The sequence below is a fragment of the Brassica rapa genome, chromosome A04, assembly GCF_000309985.2.
Source record: "Brassica rapa cultivar Chiifu-401-42 chromosome A04, CAAS_Brap_v3.01, whole genome shotgun sequence".
Lineage (NCBI taxonomy): Eukaryota > Viridiplantae > Streptophyta > Magnoliopsida > Brassicales > Brassicaceae > Brassica > Brassica rapa.
The window spans coordinates 9,217,398-9,236,896 of record NC_024798.2 but is presented as its reverse complement, the minus strand read 5'-3'; the positions used below and the strand labels follow the sequence as shown (position 1 = coordinate 9,236,896).

Sequence of the window (19,499 nt, the reverse complement as noted above, 5' to 3'; positions counted from 1 at the left end):
AGAGAGAGACAAAGAGATGTTTGAGCAAAAAAAAGAGACGAAGAGATGAAGAGAAGAGACGGATCTTCCATACCCTAATTAGGTAGGAGGTGTTGAAGAATGAAAACTTGAAAAAAAAACGGCTGGGAATCGAGGAAGATGAATCACAGTCGAAGTTGATTTCGATGTGAAGTTTTGGGCTAAAGGATAGCAGACGTGGCAGAAAGAATAGTCATTATTGGATGATTTAATTAGATGATGTGGATAGCTTTAGAGTGAAGGATATTCTCCTTTTAGTATTGTAATTGATACATAACTTAATTATTATTAAATATATACCCTAACCTAAAATTAAGGAACTAAATAACTATTTTTTTTGTCAAAAATAACTAATCTATTATTTTAAATAATGAGTTCAATTTATATTAACACTACTTTTAAGTAAATAATCAATTATATTTTATTATTAATATAAAAAGAATTATATATACTTACTAACTCATATATACAATTGTACTTTAATTCAAATGTAAGAAACACATTCCTTAAAACCCTCAACTAATACATAATAATATATCTTATTAATAAAGTATTAAAACTAGAGATAAATAAATATATATATATATATGATAAAATAAATAGTAATAGTCATTAATATATAATGATATGATGGAATATGTTATTATTGATATTTTTTATGAGTATAGTTTCACGGGTTATTCCAACACAAATAAAATATTTATCAAATATAAAACTCGTTGAACAAAACATAAAACACACTTTAAGTTAGGCTTGAGCATTCAGATACCTGTTGCGATACGGGTTAGATATTTGGAATTTCAGTTCTAATTTATATCACATCCTAGGTCTCATCTCTTATATACTAAATCACAAGTCACTACACCAATAATATTTTGCCACATAGATCAAGAAATAAAAGAGTTTAAATACAAAAACAAAAATGAAAAAATGCAAAACAAAAATATTTACGCAAGAGACAAAAATCAAAAATATTATCATTCCATTTTGCGGAGCAGTTCCTCTTTCTAAACTCCATGATCACCACTCACTCTCCTAATAACTATCTCTATTTCCTTTAAATACTTTTTGAAGTTATCCAATGACCGATTGTTAACTGACACATTTTGTCTCTTTCTCTAATCACAAATCTGATGTGGGTATGGATTGATTCTTCCCAGAGGTAAATAGTTAATTTGTGTCATTTTTATGCTCTTGCTTCATCTATTTTCTTCTACGGCCTTTAATCAAGTGTCACTCTTCGCATTCAAGGTTTTCTTCAAAAGATCAAGCTTATATTCTGAAAATATGAAAAAGTTACTTTCTATTTTGCTCCCTTTCAAAAATCTCTATTCTGGTTTTTTCTAACGTTTATATGCTTGAAGAGATCGTATCCCATTACTAATTAGTATTGATTGATGCAGAAACTGAAAAATGTAAAAAGAGAGAAACTCCAACGCTTTATTGAGAAAACTATCAGCAAACTAAAATTACAGGTATATTATAGTATTTACTAACTTTTTTGTACTAACGAATGATCATATTTTGCATGGTTTCCATGACACTGATATACGACAACTTCTTAGATTTGTTGAAAGGCCATTTGAATAGGAATTATATATTTCTTGATTTTTTTACTAGAAATATTGAGAAAAAAATGAGAACAGATTCTAATTCATATAACTTTTAAAGTAAAAAACAATCATGTTGATATTGACTTATATAAGTGAGATTTTATATTTCTTGGTTTATCTATTACAGTAAATAGGTAACTAAAATAATAATTTGTTTTGATGTTTTTTAGTTATTAAGTTTTGATCAGATAATTTAGAAAACAATGAAATTGACCCATGCATAGCATGGGAGCTAATACTAGTTATGGTATATTTTGTAAGTATGGATCGGATTCGGATATAACACTTCGGTTTTGCTTCTAAATTGTAACACATCTAAGATCCATAAAGTAACCAGATATTGTTTCGATTCAGGTTATATTGGTTTGGTTCGGATATATCCAAAATTAAATCCAAAATTGAAAAGAAAAACATAAGAAATAAATGTATTTATACAAGATTGGATATTTTAGGTACTTTTTGAAGATTTAAATACTTACTTTTAGATATAATTTCAAAATAAATATAGAATTGAATATTTGAAGTACATATTTATGTTTCAAATATTTATATTTGCGATTAAATTGGATTTTCATATCAGTTTTCTGGAAATTTTTTTATTTCTCGGATTGCTCGTTTGAGTTTGCTAATAATACTTCGAATTCGGATATATGGTGTACCACACTACATGACCAATTCTGAAATTTCTAATATTTCAGAATAGGCACGGATCAAGTTTTTTGGTTTGAGATTGGTATGGAGTTTAGGTTACGGATTTTATGTCAATCTATACTATTATTTGCGAAGTAAATTTTAGCAACGGAGCTCTCACATTAAAAGTTAGAGCGGTTAATATCGTTTATACCCTTAATGAATAATTATATAAATTAGTCAAAATATAAAAAACAAATTTCAAATCTATCTGATTAAAATGAATAATAAATAGTTTATATCCTTAATAAATAAATTATATAAATAGTCAAAAATAAAAATGAATTTAAAATATATCTGATTAAATAAGTGATTTAAAATTAATAATAATAAGAATTATCTAAAATATAAATAATTAAAAATGAATTTCTATTAGTACTATTATATTTATATATTATATTAGATAATTGACTTTAAATAAATAAAATAAAATTTTCAAAAATAAAAACATGTTCTAAAACATAAGATAATTCTTAGATATATTATGTTGTTATCTGAAAATAATATTTTATTATAAAATTTATAGTTAGATATAAAAAAATTAATAATTAAATGCTAATCAAATAAATAAATATATTTTCTAAAGTATATGTGAATGTTTTTAAAATTTAACACAACAATAAGCATATATATATTTTGATAAAAACTAATGAATATATATTAATAATATTTTATTTATATGTTATATTCGATAATTGACTATAAGTAAATATAATAAAATTCTCAAAGATAAAATATATTTTTAAAACATAAGATAATTCTTAAATATGTTGTGTTTTTATTTGAAATAATATTTTTTATTATAAAATATAAAGTTTAATGTTTGATTTATCTTTTAAAAAATATAATTAATATATTATGTTGGTTTAATTATTTGCGAAGTAAATTTTAGCAACAGAGCTCTCACATTAAAAGTTAGAGTGGTTAATATCGTTTATATCCTTAATGAATAATTATATAAATTAGTCAAAATATAAAAAACAAATTTCAAATCTATTTGATTAAAAAGTGATTAAAATTAATAATAAATCATTTATACCCTTAATGAATAAATTATATAAATAGTCAAAAATAAAAATCAATTTAAAATATATCTGATTAAATAAGTGATTTAAAATTAATAATAATAAAAATTATCTAAAATATAAATAATTAAAAATGAATTTCTATTAATACTATTATATTATGGGAAAATTACATGTTTACGACTTTCATGGTACCACTTTTCATTTTTACCACCACTAATGAGACATTTTCAAAAATACCTTATTCATTAAGTGGCAAAAAACTCTTATGCCCTTGTTATTTATATATATATAATAAATCATTATTTAAATAAAAAATAATAAATAAATAATAAATAAATAAAATATAAAAATATAAAAAAATAAAAAAAGTGTAATTTGTTTTTTATGTTTTCGAGTTATATTTTTCCAAATTCGAACTTTTTTATAAAAAAAAATTTAAAATTATGTTTGAACCTATATATATTTTTTAAGTATTTATATATTTATTAGAATCATAAATTTCACATTCCAAAAACACTATCCCACCCCTCAACTCTAAACCCTAAGTCAAGATTAGTTAACCCTAAGGGTATAATTGTATTTTACTCCTTCATTAAAAATCAGGATAAAAGTGGTTAGCGTAAACATGAAAAGTGGTACTATGAATGTGGTATTTTTGGTAATTTCTCTTATATTTATATATTATATTAGAAAATTGACTTTAAATAAATATAATAAAATTTTCAAAAATAAAAACATGTTTTAAAACATAAGATAATTCTTAGATATATTCTGTTGTTATCTGAAAATAATATTTTATTATAAAATTTATAGTTAGATATAAAACAATTAATAATTAAATGCTAATCAAACAAATAAATATATTTTCTAAAATATATGTGAATGTTTATAAAATTTAACACAACAATAAGCATATATATTTTTTGATAAAAACTAATGAATATATATTAATAATATTTTATTTATATGTTATATTCGATAATTGACTATAAGTAAATATAATAAAATTCTCAAAAATAAAATATATTTTTAAAACATAAGATAATTCTTAAATATGTTGTGTTTTTATCTAAAATAATATTATTTATTATAAAATATAAAGTTTAATGTTTGATTTATCTTTTTAAAAATATAAGTAATAATTTATTATGTTGGTTTTGATTTAATATTTATAAACAGATAAATATCTATAAAAACACTATACCCGCATGTGCGGACAGAACACCTAGTGCTATTTTAAATGAAGAGAAAAAGTAATTATTTTAAAAAAATTCCAAAAAATTATTCTGCGCTTTAGCGCGGTGAAAATATAGTTTTTACTTATGATAAACTGGATTTATTTTTGGTCCAACTCCGGTTTGGATCTTGTTTACGTCTAACCCCAAACATATCGTCCCGGTTTGGTCTTAATAAAGCAAAAACCCGAAAAACAGATCAAAACCAAACCATGTGATAAAAAGTAAAGTTTGGTACATTATAAATGACCCCACAAGGCCACACAACTTTCTCTCTCTAAAATCTAGGAATAGAGGAGAAGAGGGGTAAACATTATTAAACTGCCCTTCCAAATTCTGCGACAAACGCGGAAAGCAAGGAGACGAAGAAAAGAAAAGGAAAGCCCTCACCACCACCTTCGTTAAATAACCTTTAAAAAAAAAAAGAGTTTTTTTCTTCTTCTTTTAGTTGGTTGCACGATCTCGACGAACACGGAACACCGACCCAGAAGAAAAGGACTCGTAAATTCTGCACCTTTTTTCGTCTCCCGTGTTTAAAATCATTGTTTTGTCAAATAGTCTTTTGCTTTTCTTTTGAACAGTTCGTTCCTCTGAAAACAAAGGTGAATTATTATTATTATTATTTCTCTGCTTTTCCCTAATAAGTTTTTCTTCTAATTTTCAAGATAATTTTCCCTCATTGAATTTTCTGATCGTGGGAGCCATTTAATCGGTAAATGCGAAAATGGGTTTCCTTCGAAGCCGATATTTTTCTAGTATTTTCCATTTTTCAATAGAAACGTAAGAACTGGATCTTATGCTTTATTTGTGGGTCTTTGGTTTGATTATTCTCAGAAAAAAAAAATGAATGCTTCAAGATGAAACCTTCTCTTTAAATGCGATTCATTTGAGTTTCCTTTATTTAATTATTTAGAGAATCGCATTGTCTCTGTCGTTCATGACATTGCTTGCTTAGTTTTCGAATAATTTCCTCCATTTCTTTACATATAACTTATTCTCTGACCTCTTCTTCCTGCTTCTGTTTTATCAGATTTGGTAAGCCAAGATCCAAAGCTGTTCAACTAGATTTTGAAATCTTTTGGTAGGTCTGTTAGTACAAAAACGTTTGTTTCAGTTACCAAAAAGAAAACGGTTTCAGTTTTGGCTTTCTTGTGGTGGATAATGTTGTTGCTGGCTCCTCATCTTATGACATAATTGTTTTTAGTTTTTAGTTTTGGTTTCTGTTAGAGTTCTTGTGTTTAATCTCTTCTCTGATCTGTTTTTTTATTGTTGTTGTTTTCTGTTCTACAAGTTTAGTGACAAAAAGAAAACATTTTTCTTTGTTTGTATATAAATATCTTTATCTGAAGTAGTAATTTAATTTTGGTGTCTTGTGTTTGAAAATGTGAACAGGTTGTGGTCTTGTTGGGTTTGTAATTGATGGATGAAGACAGTGTGAGTAGCTTTGGAACGCCTGAAATGTTGGCAAGAACTGGGAAGGCAATAGCATCAAAGCCTAAAGAGAAAGAGATCCCTCGTTACCTCAGAGCATCCACCGGTTCTTGCCATGATATCTGCAAGTACGGCAAGAAGCAGGTAACCGTGGAGAAACCTTGGCGTTCCACCAATAGAAAGATCTTCAAGAAAGTGAATGATGATGCTTTGGTCGAAACTTTGAAGCCTGGCTCTTCTAAAACTAAGAAGGCTACGACAAAGAAGGTTACCCCTGGTGATGATGGCTCTTCTTCTTCTGAGATGATGATCAAGAGAGAGGTTGTGAAGCATCAAGTGAGTGGGATGAAGAAGCCAGAGGTGTTGATAATACCATCTGGTGATGAAACTCCTGTGAAGAAGAAAGTGACATCATCAAGTTCTAAGCTCAAACTTTCACCAGATTTGGGAGCTCGTAGTGTTGATGCTATGAAGCCGAAGGTCTTGAAGAAGTCTTATTCAGCACTAGCAACGTCCAAATCTAAAGTAAACAGCGAGAAAGTTGCTTCTTCATCGGTTCTGAAACCCAAAATGGGATCAAAAAGTGAAGATGCAAAAATGAAGAAGGCTACAGCTTCCTCCAGAGTTGTTTTAAAGAAGGTTCCAGTGACTCCAAGAGCTTCTCTTTCTCCAAGACTATCAATGAGACTAGCTGGAACTTCAAGTTTGAAGAAGAGTCAGAGCTTAAAGGCTGCCTCCTCCTCCTCCTCTAATCAGAAACTAAGACGTGTGAAGCGCACTGAAGAGTCTGACAAGCAGGTAGATGGTTATCCAGTGGAGGAGAAAACATTACACGTTGTGGAAATGGAAACAAAGAGCAAAGCTGTGTCTGAACATGATCAGAATCAGCAGTGCGTTGCTGAACCTTTTCCTCCTCTTCTACAGACTCATTCAACTGAGAAAGACGATGAGTGTCCTGTTTCAGAGACAGAGGAGTATGATTACCCTTCAGGAAGCAACGAAGCTGAGAGCGTAGTAGACGAAGAGATCGAAACCTCCAACGGAGCGGAGAGGAAACCAAGAGTGAGAAAGGAAGGAGAGTCTGCAGAGGAAGCTGCTCGGAAACTACATTTCAGGAGAGGGAAAGTTGTGGATGCTGATGATGTGGGCGAGAGTGCAAGGAAGCTCAAGTTTAGGAGAGGAAGAGATGTTGGTGAAGACAAAGCGCAAGATGCACAGGTCAGAAGAAGCTTTAAGAAGAGGGAAGACGTCAAAGAAGATGAGGAAGAAGATGAAGATGGTGAAAAAGTTGTGTTGAGGCATCAAGACGTTCAGGAGAAAGATGCACAGGGACTGCTCAACAATGTCATCGAAGAAACAGCGAGTAAACTTGTTGAAGCTAGAAAAAGCAAAGTCAAAGCTTTGGTTGGTGCTTTCGAAACTGTCATCTCTCTTCAAGAGTCTAAACCTCTTGCTAACTCTGGTATGTGCCTTGAGCATGAGCAAAGCTAACATTTGGAATCTTCATAGGAGTAGTTGAATTGGTTTTTGGTTTGGTGTGTGCAGAAACTTGTAATTCGAGCCCGGTTTGATATGGTTTCGGTTTGCTGGAAACTTCAAGAAAGATTGATGCATTCATACTAAGGTTATGATGTCTCAGCCAAATATTGATATGATGCTTTGTGAATAATACTCTGATGGATTGTGTTCTGTGTTTAGTTTTGGTTCTTCTGAACCGGTTTGTTGGTTTTATTTGGATGTATTCGGTTTTGTACAGACAAAAAAAAGACTAGTTTTCTTTACATTTTCATTTCTTGTTGGTTGTTGTTTTCTTTTGCAGTTTTTTTTCTTTCTAGACAAACCGGATGGTAAACCGGATCCACAAACCGAAAAAAATATACTCCTAATAATATGTTAAACCTGTGATCGATCACAATGCACCAATTGTCAGTTAAAAGTTTCATCAATGCATTAATGGGATTTGCTTAATTGAATCAAAGCCAATGGAGAAAGATTACATGTCCATATCCACATAAATCTTTTAACAAAAAGAATGAATATCAATGGCCTTTTTGACTCTGTGCGTTCAACAATACCATTAGACTTATGAACAGCCTCAGATCTTTGCTTTATTATAATTCATTCACATTGGTTCAATCTGTCAACCATTGGTTCATAATCATGAATCAATTGTCGGTATTGGATCGGGTTCCTTCCAGACATGGGAAGCTTCTAAGCTCTAACTCAATTGCCTTGCTTTAGTTTTTGTAACCAACTCTTTATCTTGTCTGCTTCAGAAGATATTTTTTCGCATTTTAACATGTTTCAACTTTCAACAACTCCTTTTTAATTGTCAACATCTCTTTTTTCCCCTACTTTTTCAACCTTTTCCCACTTTTTTATAAATTGAAATTCAGCCTATAATGGAGACAAACGAGTAGATGGAGTTAATTTAACTTCTCATTAATTGAAAACACAAATGTAATTGTAAAATGAGTCGTTGCCTGCCGTTAACGTTAACGGAGTCACCAACTCTTTGTAGCGAGATCAGCCTCCATCCAATCAAACGATTAGCCACACCGTACACCTTACCGTACTTTAACATAACCCGTAGAATCGCAGACAAACGTACATTTCCCACTTACATAGAAAACAATCAGAAAAAAAAAAAAAAATTAGGAAAGAAGCAGATTTGCTTGCTTGCTTGCTTCTTCTCGATAGCCTATCTCTCTGCATGCATCACCTCATCTTCTTCATTCTTTAACCAAAGTTCAAAACTTTTCTCTCTGGGTATTGCTGGAAAGTATCTAAATCACTTGAAATGCTAACCCTTTTCTCCTTTTTCTTTATCTTTCTTGGTCGCTCGAGCAAAACCCTAAACTAGTATACTCTCGATTCATCTCAAAGCTCCCACCTTTACACTTTACTGAACCTCTTGTGTAAAGATTGGTGTAAACTAAGGTGAGATGTCCCTTATCTTTGAAGTAAGGAGTGTTATAGATCTTGGCTATTTTGATTTTTGGTTTTGTGGTGAATAAGAAAACGAATTTGGTTTCTTAAGACTGTTTATATATATAAAGAATGCATCTTTGATGTGGGTATTGTTTATTATAATCATATGCATCTCTAATCTCTTACTCATGATATGGTCACTTTACCAATTAGTTAAAGCCTCTTGCTTTTACTTAAATGCATTTGTTCAGTGAGGTTAAGGCTTACTATTTGCGTCTGTGCTAGGCTTAGAGGATGATAATAGCGAAGCAGTACCGCTGTGTTCACTCGGCGACTTGTCATTGCACGAAAGGACACCTTAGTGAAGAAGTACTGTTCCTTATGGTTCAGCATCTAAACTGGAACCCTAATGTAATCGCCACTCTGTCTTGTGTCTGTAAATGGTTTGACGATCTTGCTAAGAGACTGCTGTGGAAAGAGTTCTGCAGAGCCAGAGCGCCGAAGATGATGTGTGATCTCCAGTCTAGTGGCAGCCACAGTGTTGATGGTAGTTGGAGAGCACTTGGGAAGCTTTTGATTTACTGCTCAGGTTCCAGTAAAGGCGGACTCTTTAGCGATGTTCAAGTCCCTGGTCACTTTGTTCACAGGACCCGCTTCTCTAGAACTTCAGGAAGGAGCTTCCTTCCTCCTCAGTGTCGTAACGATGACATTCTGTATGTTTCTGATCCTTGTGAGCATTTGGATCAAGGAGGAGAAGATGGTGATTTGGGATTCTTCCGTGGGATTTTCAAATCGTTTTCAATGTCGAAGGTGAGGAAGTTGCTTATTAGGAAAGGGACATCGTTTCACCCCACAGAGGTTTGTCCTTATTGCAAAGCCAAGCTGTGGAGTATGCTTCAGGCGAGGATGATACCACAGAGTGCTAGCTGTAGATTGGGGGCTTATGAAGACAGCATTGAGTATTATGTTTGCCTCAATGGACATATGCTTGGAGTTTGTACTCTCTTGCCTTTGTCTGATTCCGAAGGAGCATCCGAGGTTCAGTGACCATATACAAGTTGCTTGAAGCTGTCGCTAATGTATGTATCTTCTGCTGGTGAAATGTTGTTGCTAGACTTGGGATCATCACTTTGCATAGAGTTGGTGTGATGTTGTGGCAACTTCAGATTCTCAAGTCTTATCATTGTTGTGCAAACCATTTGTTCTCACAGTGCATGTATGTGTATGAACAACATTTACTTCTGCTAAATTTTTCATTAGGTATCTTCTCCATATCTTATAGCATTTCGCTGACAAAAATAATACAAAAAAAAAACTATAACAATTGTTCATAATCTTTGTCTGAACTCGACTGTGCTATGACCTGGTTTTTTTCTCAAACCAACATCCTCCATCATTTTTCTCACCTTCTCCATATCTTTCCATCGTCCCAAAGCCGCATAGATGTTCGACAACAACACGTAGTTTCCTGTGTTCTCTGGTTCTAATTCAAACAGCTTGTTTGCTGCGATTTCTCCAAGCTGGACATTCTCATGTGTGACGCATGCAGCGAGCAATGCACCCCAAATAGTTGAGCTTGGTTCAAATGGAATTGTTGTAATGAGATTGTAAGCTTCTTCTAACCGACCTGCTCGACCAAGAATATCAACCATGCAAGTGTAATGGTTTGGTCGAGCTATCTTCTTATGATGCTCAAGCATAAACCTGAACAATGTCAAGCCTTGTTCGACCAAACCGGAATGGCTGCAAGCGTTCAAGGCAGAAGTAAATGTGATTTCGTTCGGCGTCACACCAGACCGAACCATTTCCATGAAAACCTGCAGCGCGTTATGGCCATCTCCGTGCATCCCGTAACCAGAGATCAATGCACCCCATAGAACTATATCTTTGCTCTTGTGTTTCTCCTGGATCCCATCAAATATCTTGTGGGCGGATTCTAAAGTTCCACACTTTGAGTAAACATGAACCAGCCCTGTAGCTGCATCAAGGCTCGACGTAAACCCGGTTTTGGTAAGGTAGCAATGAATGTCCATTGCTTGGCGCAGATCTGCCAAAGCTGCATACGCTGGAAGGAGACTGTTTAGTGTAGCAATGTTCGGTTCAACATCTTCCCTCCGCATCCCTTTGAAGAGATTCAGCGCGTCACTCATAAGTTCATTATGCACACAACTGGCAATAATCGCACTCCAGGGACCTGTCAGGCTTTTTGAAGCCCCAGAGAAGACTTTGAAGCAAATGTCTACTCGGTTGCATTTAGCATACATGCTGATCAAAGAAGTTTCTATGATGACACTGGAGTGAACCCTTTGCCTTATTGCCCAACCATGTAAACATTTACCATCATTCAGCTCTAAAGCATCACCACAAGCTGAAACAAGAGAGGCTATAGTCACATCATTAGGTCTCACGCCATCAAACTGCATCAACCTGCACAACTCCAAAGCGTTCTTCACATCCCCATCTTCTGTATATCCGTTGATCATACAAGTCCATGTGATCACATCCCTGCGCTCCATCCTGTCAAACACAAATCTCGCCTCGTCCATGCGACCACATTTCAAATACATGTTCACCAACGCATTCTTCACCTCTATCTTATCACCTAACCGCTTCTCTTCCACCAGTTTATGAACATTCCTCCCCATTTCAAGATCCTTCAAGTGACCACAAACAGGCAACATGGAAACAACAGTAGCGTGGTCAACACCAACACCCTCATCTACCATCCGATCAAATGTCATCAAAGCATCCCTCATATACCCATTCCTATAATACCCACTAATCATTGTATTCCAAGAAATCACATCTCTGTTCATCATCACATCAAACACTCTCCTCGCCATCTCAACCCTCCCAAAGCTCATGTACATGGCAAGCAACGCGTTCTGCACATACTTATCCGTACCAAACCAGCTTCTCAAGACCCTCCCGTGAATCACCAACCCTAAAGGCACAGACTTTAACTCTCCAGCAGCTTTGGCAACAAAAGGGTACGTATAACCATCGGGACAGCACTTAGTTCCCTCGCCGACCATCTTAACGAACGTGTTCACAGCGTCTTGGTACAGCCCGCCGCGCACGTACATTCTGATGACGATGTTGTAAGAAAGCAGAGAGCTTTCAGGCATTACGTCGAACAGCTTGCGTGCGTAGGCGATGTGGCCGCATAGAGCGTACGTGACGGAGAGAGTCGAGATAATGTGGTCGGAGGCTCGACCGTTGGTGATGACGTGGCAGTGTAAAGCCTTGGTTTTGGAGAGTGATTGAGTGGCTGCATAGTGGTTCAAGAGAGATTGGTACTGTTTGACGCTAAGTGTGTGTTTGGCTCTGCGCAAAACTTCACTCATTTGAGAATACCGAAGCGAAGTGATCTCATACGGCGTCGTAGTGCTATTTAACTTCTTCCGTCAAGGCCAAGGGATACGGCGTCGTTTGTACAATTTTAACTTTGAAGACTTGTTCTTTTTAATACAAGCGATGCGGCATCGTTTAATACAATTTAGCTTTGCAGACTTGCGTTTTACATATATGTACTTCTTCTTCATATGATTTTTATGAGATTCAAAATCGTAGCAAACGATTCAGATTATGTATTAGGAACAAGGGTCATCAAACCAAAGCGATTGATAAAGTTACATAGTACTGATCTAACAACAACAATCACTCAGTCTTTTCCACACTTCTGTAAGTGTTTTAACTTTTAAGTTTTAACTAAACAATAACATCCTGAGAATGCAAATCATCATCACTCTGATTGATCAAATTCATGTTCTGTCGTCGGCAAGTATCTTATATATCAACCTGAGGGATTCTACCACCAGCTTGGACAATCTGCTGCTCAAGCTGCAAAAGACAATACAAGAATCATTTATAAAAAAAGCTATGTTCTTTCACAGTTTATCATAATCTTTTGTCACTTACACTGAACAAATCTTGAAGCTTTGCCTTCAATGACTTGTACTCAATATCCACCTGCTGCAAACATCTCACACACCTGAAGCAGAATTGTTCCCCAAATTAGTCTCAACAATAAAAAAAATGAACATAGCAGAAAATGAGCTTACCCTTCAAAGTTCTGAGAGTCACAACACTCCTTGAAGGTAACACAAAGACCTTTGACCCTCTTGGCACCAACACTACATAGAAACAAGAAAGAACTCTTCACTAAGACTAAGTAGGAGATTAGAGACAAAGGAGTGAGATTACAGATCTGAGTAAACATTACCTTGAGCTACTACCTTTGAGTTGATGAACACTAGAACCTACCAGACTGAAATCTACGTTTCCTGTCTGATCTCTGAAGTATGTACAAAAACAAATATCAAACCAAAACATATCTTTTGATTATACTAGATGTGCACACAAAGGTCAAAAAGAAAAAACACTTACAGAGCTCTAGCCATGTTACCGATAAGCTTCTCACAGTCTTCAAAGAAGAGAGAAACAACCTCTGCCACAAAATCAGGGCTACATTCATCTTGCAGCTTTTTCAGCTCAGTGAACTGATCATCCAGAAAACCCTTCACATACCAAAACAACTAATCTCAGCCAAAGCCTTAATTTCCAAATTCAAGCTCTCAGTAAGAAAAGCTTATAAATATATAAAGGAGACACCTTTGGAAAAAAGAGACAATAACCCATTTCACAGACACTTAAAACCAATTCTTAAATCCTCAAGTTACAAATTCAAATCCAAGAACCCTAACTACTGTAGAGGAAGATCATCGCCAAAAAGGAGTCACCTTTAGATAAATAAACAAGAACCCATTTCACAGAAACTTTAAACTAACTCTTTAACCCTCAATTTCCAAATCAAGAACCCTAACAACTTTAGAGGATCATCTCTAACAAAAAGGATCCACCTTTGAATTCATTTTCGTACCCAGATGCTAAAATTTACTAACTTTATCTGTAAGTTTGGGAGGAAAACACGAAGAAGAAACCTGGTGATAGAGAGAGATGGTGTAGTCACGAAATTGTCTCTGCAACTGAGAAACGAGTGTGTCCATGATTACTTGTGACGATGAAGCAGAGAGAAGAAGGAGGAGATTTGAAGTTTGATAATAGGAAAACAGAATGAGCAGTTCTGAGTTTTTGAACTTTGAAACGCTAATCCCAATAAAAGAGATTCTTACAGATCATTATTCTATTGGACAAAAATAATAAAGAAATATTCAGTCCATAAAGAATACAATAATTAGTTGTCAAAATAAAAATTAAAGACAAGGTTGAGAAAGTGAGATAGATTGATTTAGGCCATGAAAAACGGAATCTCATTCATGATTTGATACATTCATTCATTCTGTGCGTTTTCTTTTTCCAAAACCCACAGACATCAAGAATCTCTCACGCTGGAAGATTCTCTGTAGAAAGTTAGAAACACAAAGTACTTATCTTCATCTAAAGCATCATTACTCTGTCGACAGCACTCCAGAACATCGGTTTGATTCTTTGGACCCAAATCCAGAGAGTGATATGTGAACATGGATGATCTCCTCCTTTGTTATTAAAATATTTATATTATTTTAGTTTTCTACTTTAATGCGTAACTTAGTTTTCTATCCAATTATTGAATAATTACTACTTCTTTTTTTATTAAACAACAGATTTTTTAATAATTAATCTCCATCACTGGAGAAATTGTTTACATCAATCAATACCAAAGCCAAACCGGCTAAAACATCTACTTCTACCATAGCAAAGCAGAGTAATGAGATATAACACCATAAAACATGAGAAAACATAACACATAAACAACACCTAATGTCGCTGAACAGTCTTCGAAACTCAACGCCAATCATACTAAGAAGTGAAATGAGGCTTTGGGAATTAGAGAACACAAGTATTGGTCTAACGTTGCGATTGAAACCGCAACGAAAACATATTTAACGATCAGAAGTTCGACATCAGAAGCAGAGGCGACAAAACACAAAATGAATGAGCCTATTAACAGAACAAACATGGAACCAGACAAAATCTTGGGCACACTGCTCCCTGCAACACAACACTCAAACCGAATGAAACATATGGGAGACAATCATACTATTAGATTTTCCACCCGCGTTTACAAATAACGGGATATTTATATAGTAAAAATCTAATAATAATGCATCATATATTTTGTTAAGGATGTTAAAATGGATAAATCCGCATGAACCCGTCCCATTCAAACCTCATCCCATTTAATGGAGTGATCGACTTAGATTGGCGATAATTTCAGGTAGTTTAAATATTTTTTATAAAATATATTTAAAAATATATATTGAAGTGTGTTTTTCTAAAAAACTGTTTAACTGATTTTTTTTAAAAAAAATTGATATTTTTCTGAAAAACTCAGATTTTGTTTTCAAAAATTCTTTGAAAAATATTATTGATATTACTTTTAATAAATATATTTATGTAAACGGTAAATAGAATATATGTTTACTTTAACTAAAATCTCCTTTAATAAACGGGTCTTAATAAAAATACCCATTCAAAATCCGTTAAGCTAATTGAATCAAAATAAATATTGATATATTAAAATTTATTTTAAATTGCTAACAAAACCCATTTCAGCATCGTGGCTAGCCTGGACATATAGACTGAAAAAACAAATTAAAACCGTCCCAAAAAATTCGGTGGCCTAAAGCATATTTATAATAGTGGTTAACTTTTGTTTGAAAATTTTCTTCTGTAAAAACGTATATTAATTTAGATCATCAATAAATATTAGTTATTTTATAAAAATAAAGGATAAAATAACTTGAAAAAGAAACTATAAAACTGTCAAAACTATATATGAAAGATGAAAATTTATTGCGATAAACATCTAAATAATCGAATGAAAAAGATAATGTTATAGTAGCAAAAGCCTAAACTAACACAAAGAAGAAAAAACATTACTCATAAGATAACCACGCTAAGTCGCTAACCAACGAAAATTGGAACGTAAGTCCAAAACAAAACACATCACTGAAATAAAGAAAAAGTAAAAAGATGTTGCATTAGACATTGAGCTACGATCATTTTATTGCAATGTGGCCTTAAAAACTGTGATTAATATGTGGCCTAAAACACAAGCTTTAGCTGCCTTATGGCAGGGAAGGCACTGCAATCTATCAAGATGCTGCTTCCTGTTATAGCAAAGAAATGTTAACACCATTTTATTGATTATAGCAACGTAAATAAAATAAACATTAAGTATCCAAAAATTCAACATAAAACTAAAATATTCAAAACCCAAAAAATTGATATATAAAAAACCCAACAAATCAAAAACTTCTCAGACAACATTTTTTTTTTGTAAAAAACTTTATAACATAATTTCTCAGAACTAGTGCTGGGAATATGAATCATTATCCGCGGGTCCCGCCCCATTTGATCCGCTGCAGGGCGGGTGCGGGTTGAGTGATTTGAAAAATTTGGTTCGCGGGTGCGGATGCGGGTTGAGTGACTTTTATGCGGGGCGGTGCGGATCCGCCAAAATTCAGTGCGGGTACCCGCCAACCCGCAAAAACTAAAAAAAAAAGATTTTTTTAAAAAAATATTATTTTTAAATGGAAAATTTTTTAAAAATAATTTAATTTTAATTATAAATAGATTAATATTTATTATTTTTAATAAAAATTATTTAAAATATTAAATTTTATTATTATTTTTAATAAAAAATATTTAAATATTAAATTTTATTGTTATTTTTAATAAAAAATATTTAAATTAATAATTTTTAATATTATTAATATTATCCGCGGGTCTAGCGGATCACCCGCGGGTTTAAGCGGGGTGGGTGCGAATTTCATATTTTCTTCTTGCGGGTCAAGCGGGTCAAATTTTTTGAGTAAAAAAAATCAGTTTACCCGCGGGTTGGCGGGTCAGCGGGGCGGGTTTGACCCGCAACCCAGCTCTACTCAGAACCTATTCATTTTTAATCTTCTTAAGCTTCTCCTGCATATGTCTGTAGCAGAATTAATCTCACCCCAGCAAGTTGAGTTCAAAACCACTAAAACTATACAGTTTTAATTTTGGAAATATTAAAATGAGAAGAAGAATCAAAGTGTGTTCTTCTGTTTGATAGTTGTAAGAACGTGTTTTATGAAAGAAATATGTCTATATTTATAGTGTAAACCGTTTCTTTAATAAATACTAGTTTTTAGAATTATGAAAAAAAAAAAATATTTGGTATATGCTTAAAAATATTCAGATGTATGTGAATTGTGGTAAGATCTTATAGTATGGTTTGTTCAACAAACTTGGTAAAATAATTATCAATATTATGTATGCGATAGGATTTGCAGATATCTCATAACAAATTCTCTACATAAAATTCGTGTGTTTACAATAGATAATATAAATAATTCTTTTAATGATTTCAAATATATATATATATATATATATATATATAAATTAAAAAATTACCAAATATCAAATATTCATTCCAAACTGTGATTATAGCATAAATTCAAAATATTGTAATACTAGGGCCGGTCCGCCCTACGGGCGGGATTATAAATAAAAAATAATTAGAATAGCTAGAGTAAATTTCTATTATAAAACTTGATATATAAGTGAAAATTAGTCAAATGCTTTGTTGGGTTAAAACTATACAATATATATTATTTATTTGTGTTTATATTATACTGTAAATGATTGATTTATGTTTATTCTTGCTTATATTTTACTACTCCAAAAACTGTTAAATTTCTATTGAAATTGTGTGATTTCTGATTAAATATGACAAATGATCACAAAAACGTAAGAAAAGTTAACTAAATTGCATAATTATATAGTTCATGAACAAAGAAATAATATTTTTTATTTAATGATGTGTTCCTTTGTTTTGTTTGATTTCATTGAGATCATCTACTATAATATGTTTTCTTTGTAGATTTTTTTTTATATTGTGGTTAATCAGAACTTTGTAATTATTTGATTAAATATAAAAGTTCAAGAAACAATGTTATGACGTCTTCTTTTTAAATGTGTCGATACTTGGTGATAGTACTATGGATGGTATTTTTATTTTTAATTTATTAGATAATTTTATTGTTTAAAAATAAAATATTTTGATTATGTATAATCACTTCTTGTTCTTTTCCATCTATTTTCATATTAATTTTGTAAGGTTTTAGTTTGGTACACACAAAAGAAAAAAATATTTGAGAGAATAGTTATTTTTCCTCTGGTCTGAGTTTGATGAAACATGAGAAATAATATCACAAATGTATTTCCTTTTCTTTTGTTGTTATGATTTATTTAGATATTTTGGAAGTTTATATATATTATAAATTAGATTATGCATTCTCACTAAATTATTGTTTGTTGACTTATTTTTCGTAATTATATGGTGTATTTTCAATATTTTTTTCATTTTTTTATGTTATATCTTTTAGACTCTACTTTTAAACTATGTTTTATGAAAATACTTGTTTTGATTTTTTATTAATCATTGGTTATGGTTTCCATTTTTCTTTTTTTTTTTAATTTCTTTAACTTGAGTTTAGTGACAAAAAAAACAAATTTCATGAGAATTACTTCAAAATATTGTAGTTAGTTTTTTTTTTGTTCTAAAAAATTATCTGTTTATCCTTGAAATTTTGTATTTAAGTATGAAAACCTGAATAGTCCTCGGCTTAATTATCACATCAAGCACGATTACAATGCTAAATATACATTTTTAAAAATAACTCCATATTAAATAATAGTCTCTCCCTCTCTCCATCTTTTTGTTTTGTTTTGTAAAAGTCTCCTTGACAAAGAAAAAGTCTTCTTAATAAAACTCATGTCTTCTCTATTATTTTTGATAGGACTCATAAAAGCTCGAAAGAATCCAAGGAAAAAAAAATCAAAAGCCCAATTTGTATTTTCTCAAAGTTACTGAAACGAAAGAACTGATATATAATTTGTGACATCTTTTATATATAATCGTGTGACATCTACTGGGAAAAGATGTGCAGATGAGATGAGAGGCTTTGAATAATATCCGAAAGTAACTTATGGCCTATTATTAGCTGTGGTGTTTTTGAAAAGAAACCGTGGGAGTTAATGGTGTGTCGTAGTCCCATTTACAAAGCCCAAACGGAAATAACTATTTTCATGGTTTACAAAGCAGGACACCGTGCAAAATCAAAGGCCCATGCAAATAACAAACTGGTTTAATGAAACGCACAGATTCATTTAAGTGGCACGTGGCACGCTGTGGGAACTCGACTTTTTGACTGGCGCTGATATGACGAAACAGGAAGGAGACAAACATTTTTTTATATATATATATATAGATAGATATTGAGGATAACTAATTGAGCTGTAACTGTATAAAATTTACTTTAGGATTTTTTATTTAGCTTTAAAGGATGTAGGTTTAAAATTTCCTACAGCTACAAAGATGAAGCTTTAAAAAATAAGATTTTTACAATCATTTTTGTGTGTTTTTGCTGTAGCTTTAGTTTTTTGGTTGTACCTTTAAAAACCAAGATAAAACATGATTGGTAGTATTTAAAGTTGTAGATAAAAATTAAAACTAAAGTCACTTTATACCACCTAACCAATCACCCTCCAATTATCTTTGATATTGT

At 32.3% G+C, this 19,499-nt stretch overlaps 4 protein-coding genes across 11 annotated transcripts; 2 read left to right on the top strand and 2 right to left on the bottom strand.

Annotated features, from left to right (window-relative positions):
- The first annotated feature begins 4,492 nt into the window (after nt 1-4,492).
- On the top strand, nt 4,493-7,820 carry LOC103863835 (protein IWS1 homolog A). 8 transcript variants are annotated; one of them, XM_009141589.2, is made up of 3 exons: nt 4,493-5,085; nt 5,615-5,669; nt 5,977-7,820. In XM_009141589.2, exon 3 carries the CDS (start codon nt 6,004-6,006, stop codon nt 7,504-7,506), a length of 1,503 nt encoding a protein of 500 aa, XP_009139837.1. In that variant the 5' UTR covers nt 4,493-5,085; nt 5,615-5,669; nt 5,977-6,003; the 3' UTR covers nt 7,507-7,820. The 8 variants fall into 8 exon arrangements, with proteins under 8 accessions (XP_009139837.1, XP_009139841.1, XP_009139838.1 ...); XM_009141593.2 differs by having other exon boundaries at nt 4,493-5,186; XM_009141590.2 differs by having other exon boundaries at nt 4,494-5,186; nt 5,615-5,665.
- A 622-nt stretch (nt 7,821-8,442) lies between these two features.
- Nucleotides 8,443-10,211, top strand: LOC103863833 (EID1-like F-box protein 2). Its single transcript, XM_009141585.3, has 2 exons — nt 8,443-8,955; nt 9,232-10,211. Exon 2 carries the CDS (start codon nt 9,241-9,243, stop codon nt 9,991-9,993), a length of 753 nt encoding a protein of 250 aa, XP_009139833.1. The 5' UTR covers nt 8,443-8,955; nt 9,232-9,240; the 3' UTR covers nt 9,994-10,211.
- LOC103863834 (pentatricopeptide repeat-containing protein At5g39350) lies at nt 10,181-12,345 on the bottom strand. Its single transcript, XM_009141586.3, has one exon. It carries the CDS (start codon nt 12,291-12,293, stop codon nt 10,275-10,277), a length of 2,019 nt encoding a protein of 672 aa, XP_009139834.1. The 5' UTR covers nt 12,294-12,345; the 3' UTR covers nt 10,181-10,274.
- A 168-nt stretch (nt 12,346-12,513) lies between these two features.
- LOC103863832 (histidine-containing phosphotransfer protein 3) lies at nt 12,514-14,426 on the bottom strand. The gene is made up of 6 exons (XM_009141584.3): nt 13,890-14,426; nt 13,336-13,466; nt 13,172-13,243; nt 13,011-13,082; nt 12,868-12,940; nt 12,514-12,789 (listed from the first exon to the last, which is right to left on the bottom strand). The coding sequence occupies exons 1-6, from the start codon at nt 13,953-13,955 to the stop codon at nt 12,736-12,738; spliced, it is 468 nt and encodes a 155-aa protein (XP_009139832.1). The 5' UTR covers nt 13,956-14,426; the 3' UTR covers nt 12,514-12,735.
- Between the last annotated feature and the right edge of the window lie 5,073 nt (nt 14,427-19,499).

Coding starts and splice junctions, on each gene's coding strand:
- LOC103863835 (XM_009141589.2), top strand. CDS start 6,004: ATGGATGAAGACAGTGTGAGTAGCTTTGGAACGCCTGAAATGTTGGCA.
- LOC103863833 (XM_009141585.3), top strand. CDS start 9,241: ATGATAATAGCGAAGCAGTACCGCTGTGTTCACTCGGCGACTTGTCAT.
- LOC103863834 (XM_009141586.3), bottom strand. CDS start 12,293: ATGAGTGAAGTTTTGCGCAGAGCCAAACACACACTTAGCGTCAAACAG.
- LOC103863832 (XM_009141584.3), bottom strand. CDS start 13,955: ATGGACACACTCGTTTCTCAGTTGCAGAGACAATTTCGTGACTACACC. Junction 13,083..13,171: donor CTCAAAGGTAGTAGCTCAAG/GTAATGTTTACT, acceptor GTTTCTATGTAG/TGTTGGTGCCAAGAGGGTCA. Junction 12,941..13,010: donor GACTCTCAGAACTTTGAAGG/GTAAGCTCATTT, acceptor ATTCTGCTTCAG/GTGTGTGAGATGTTTGCAGC.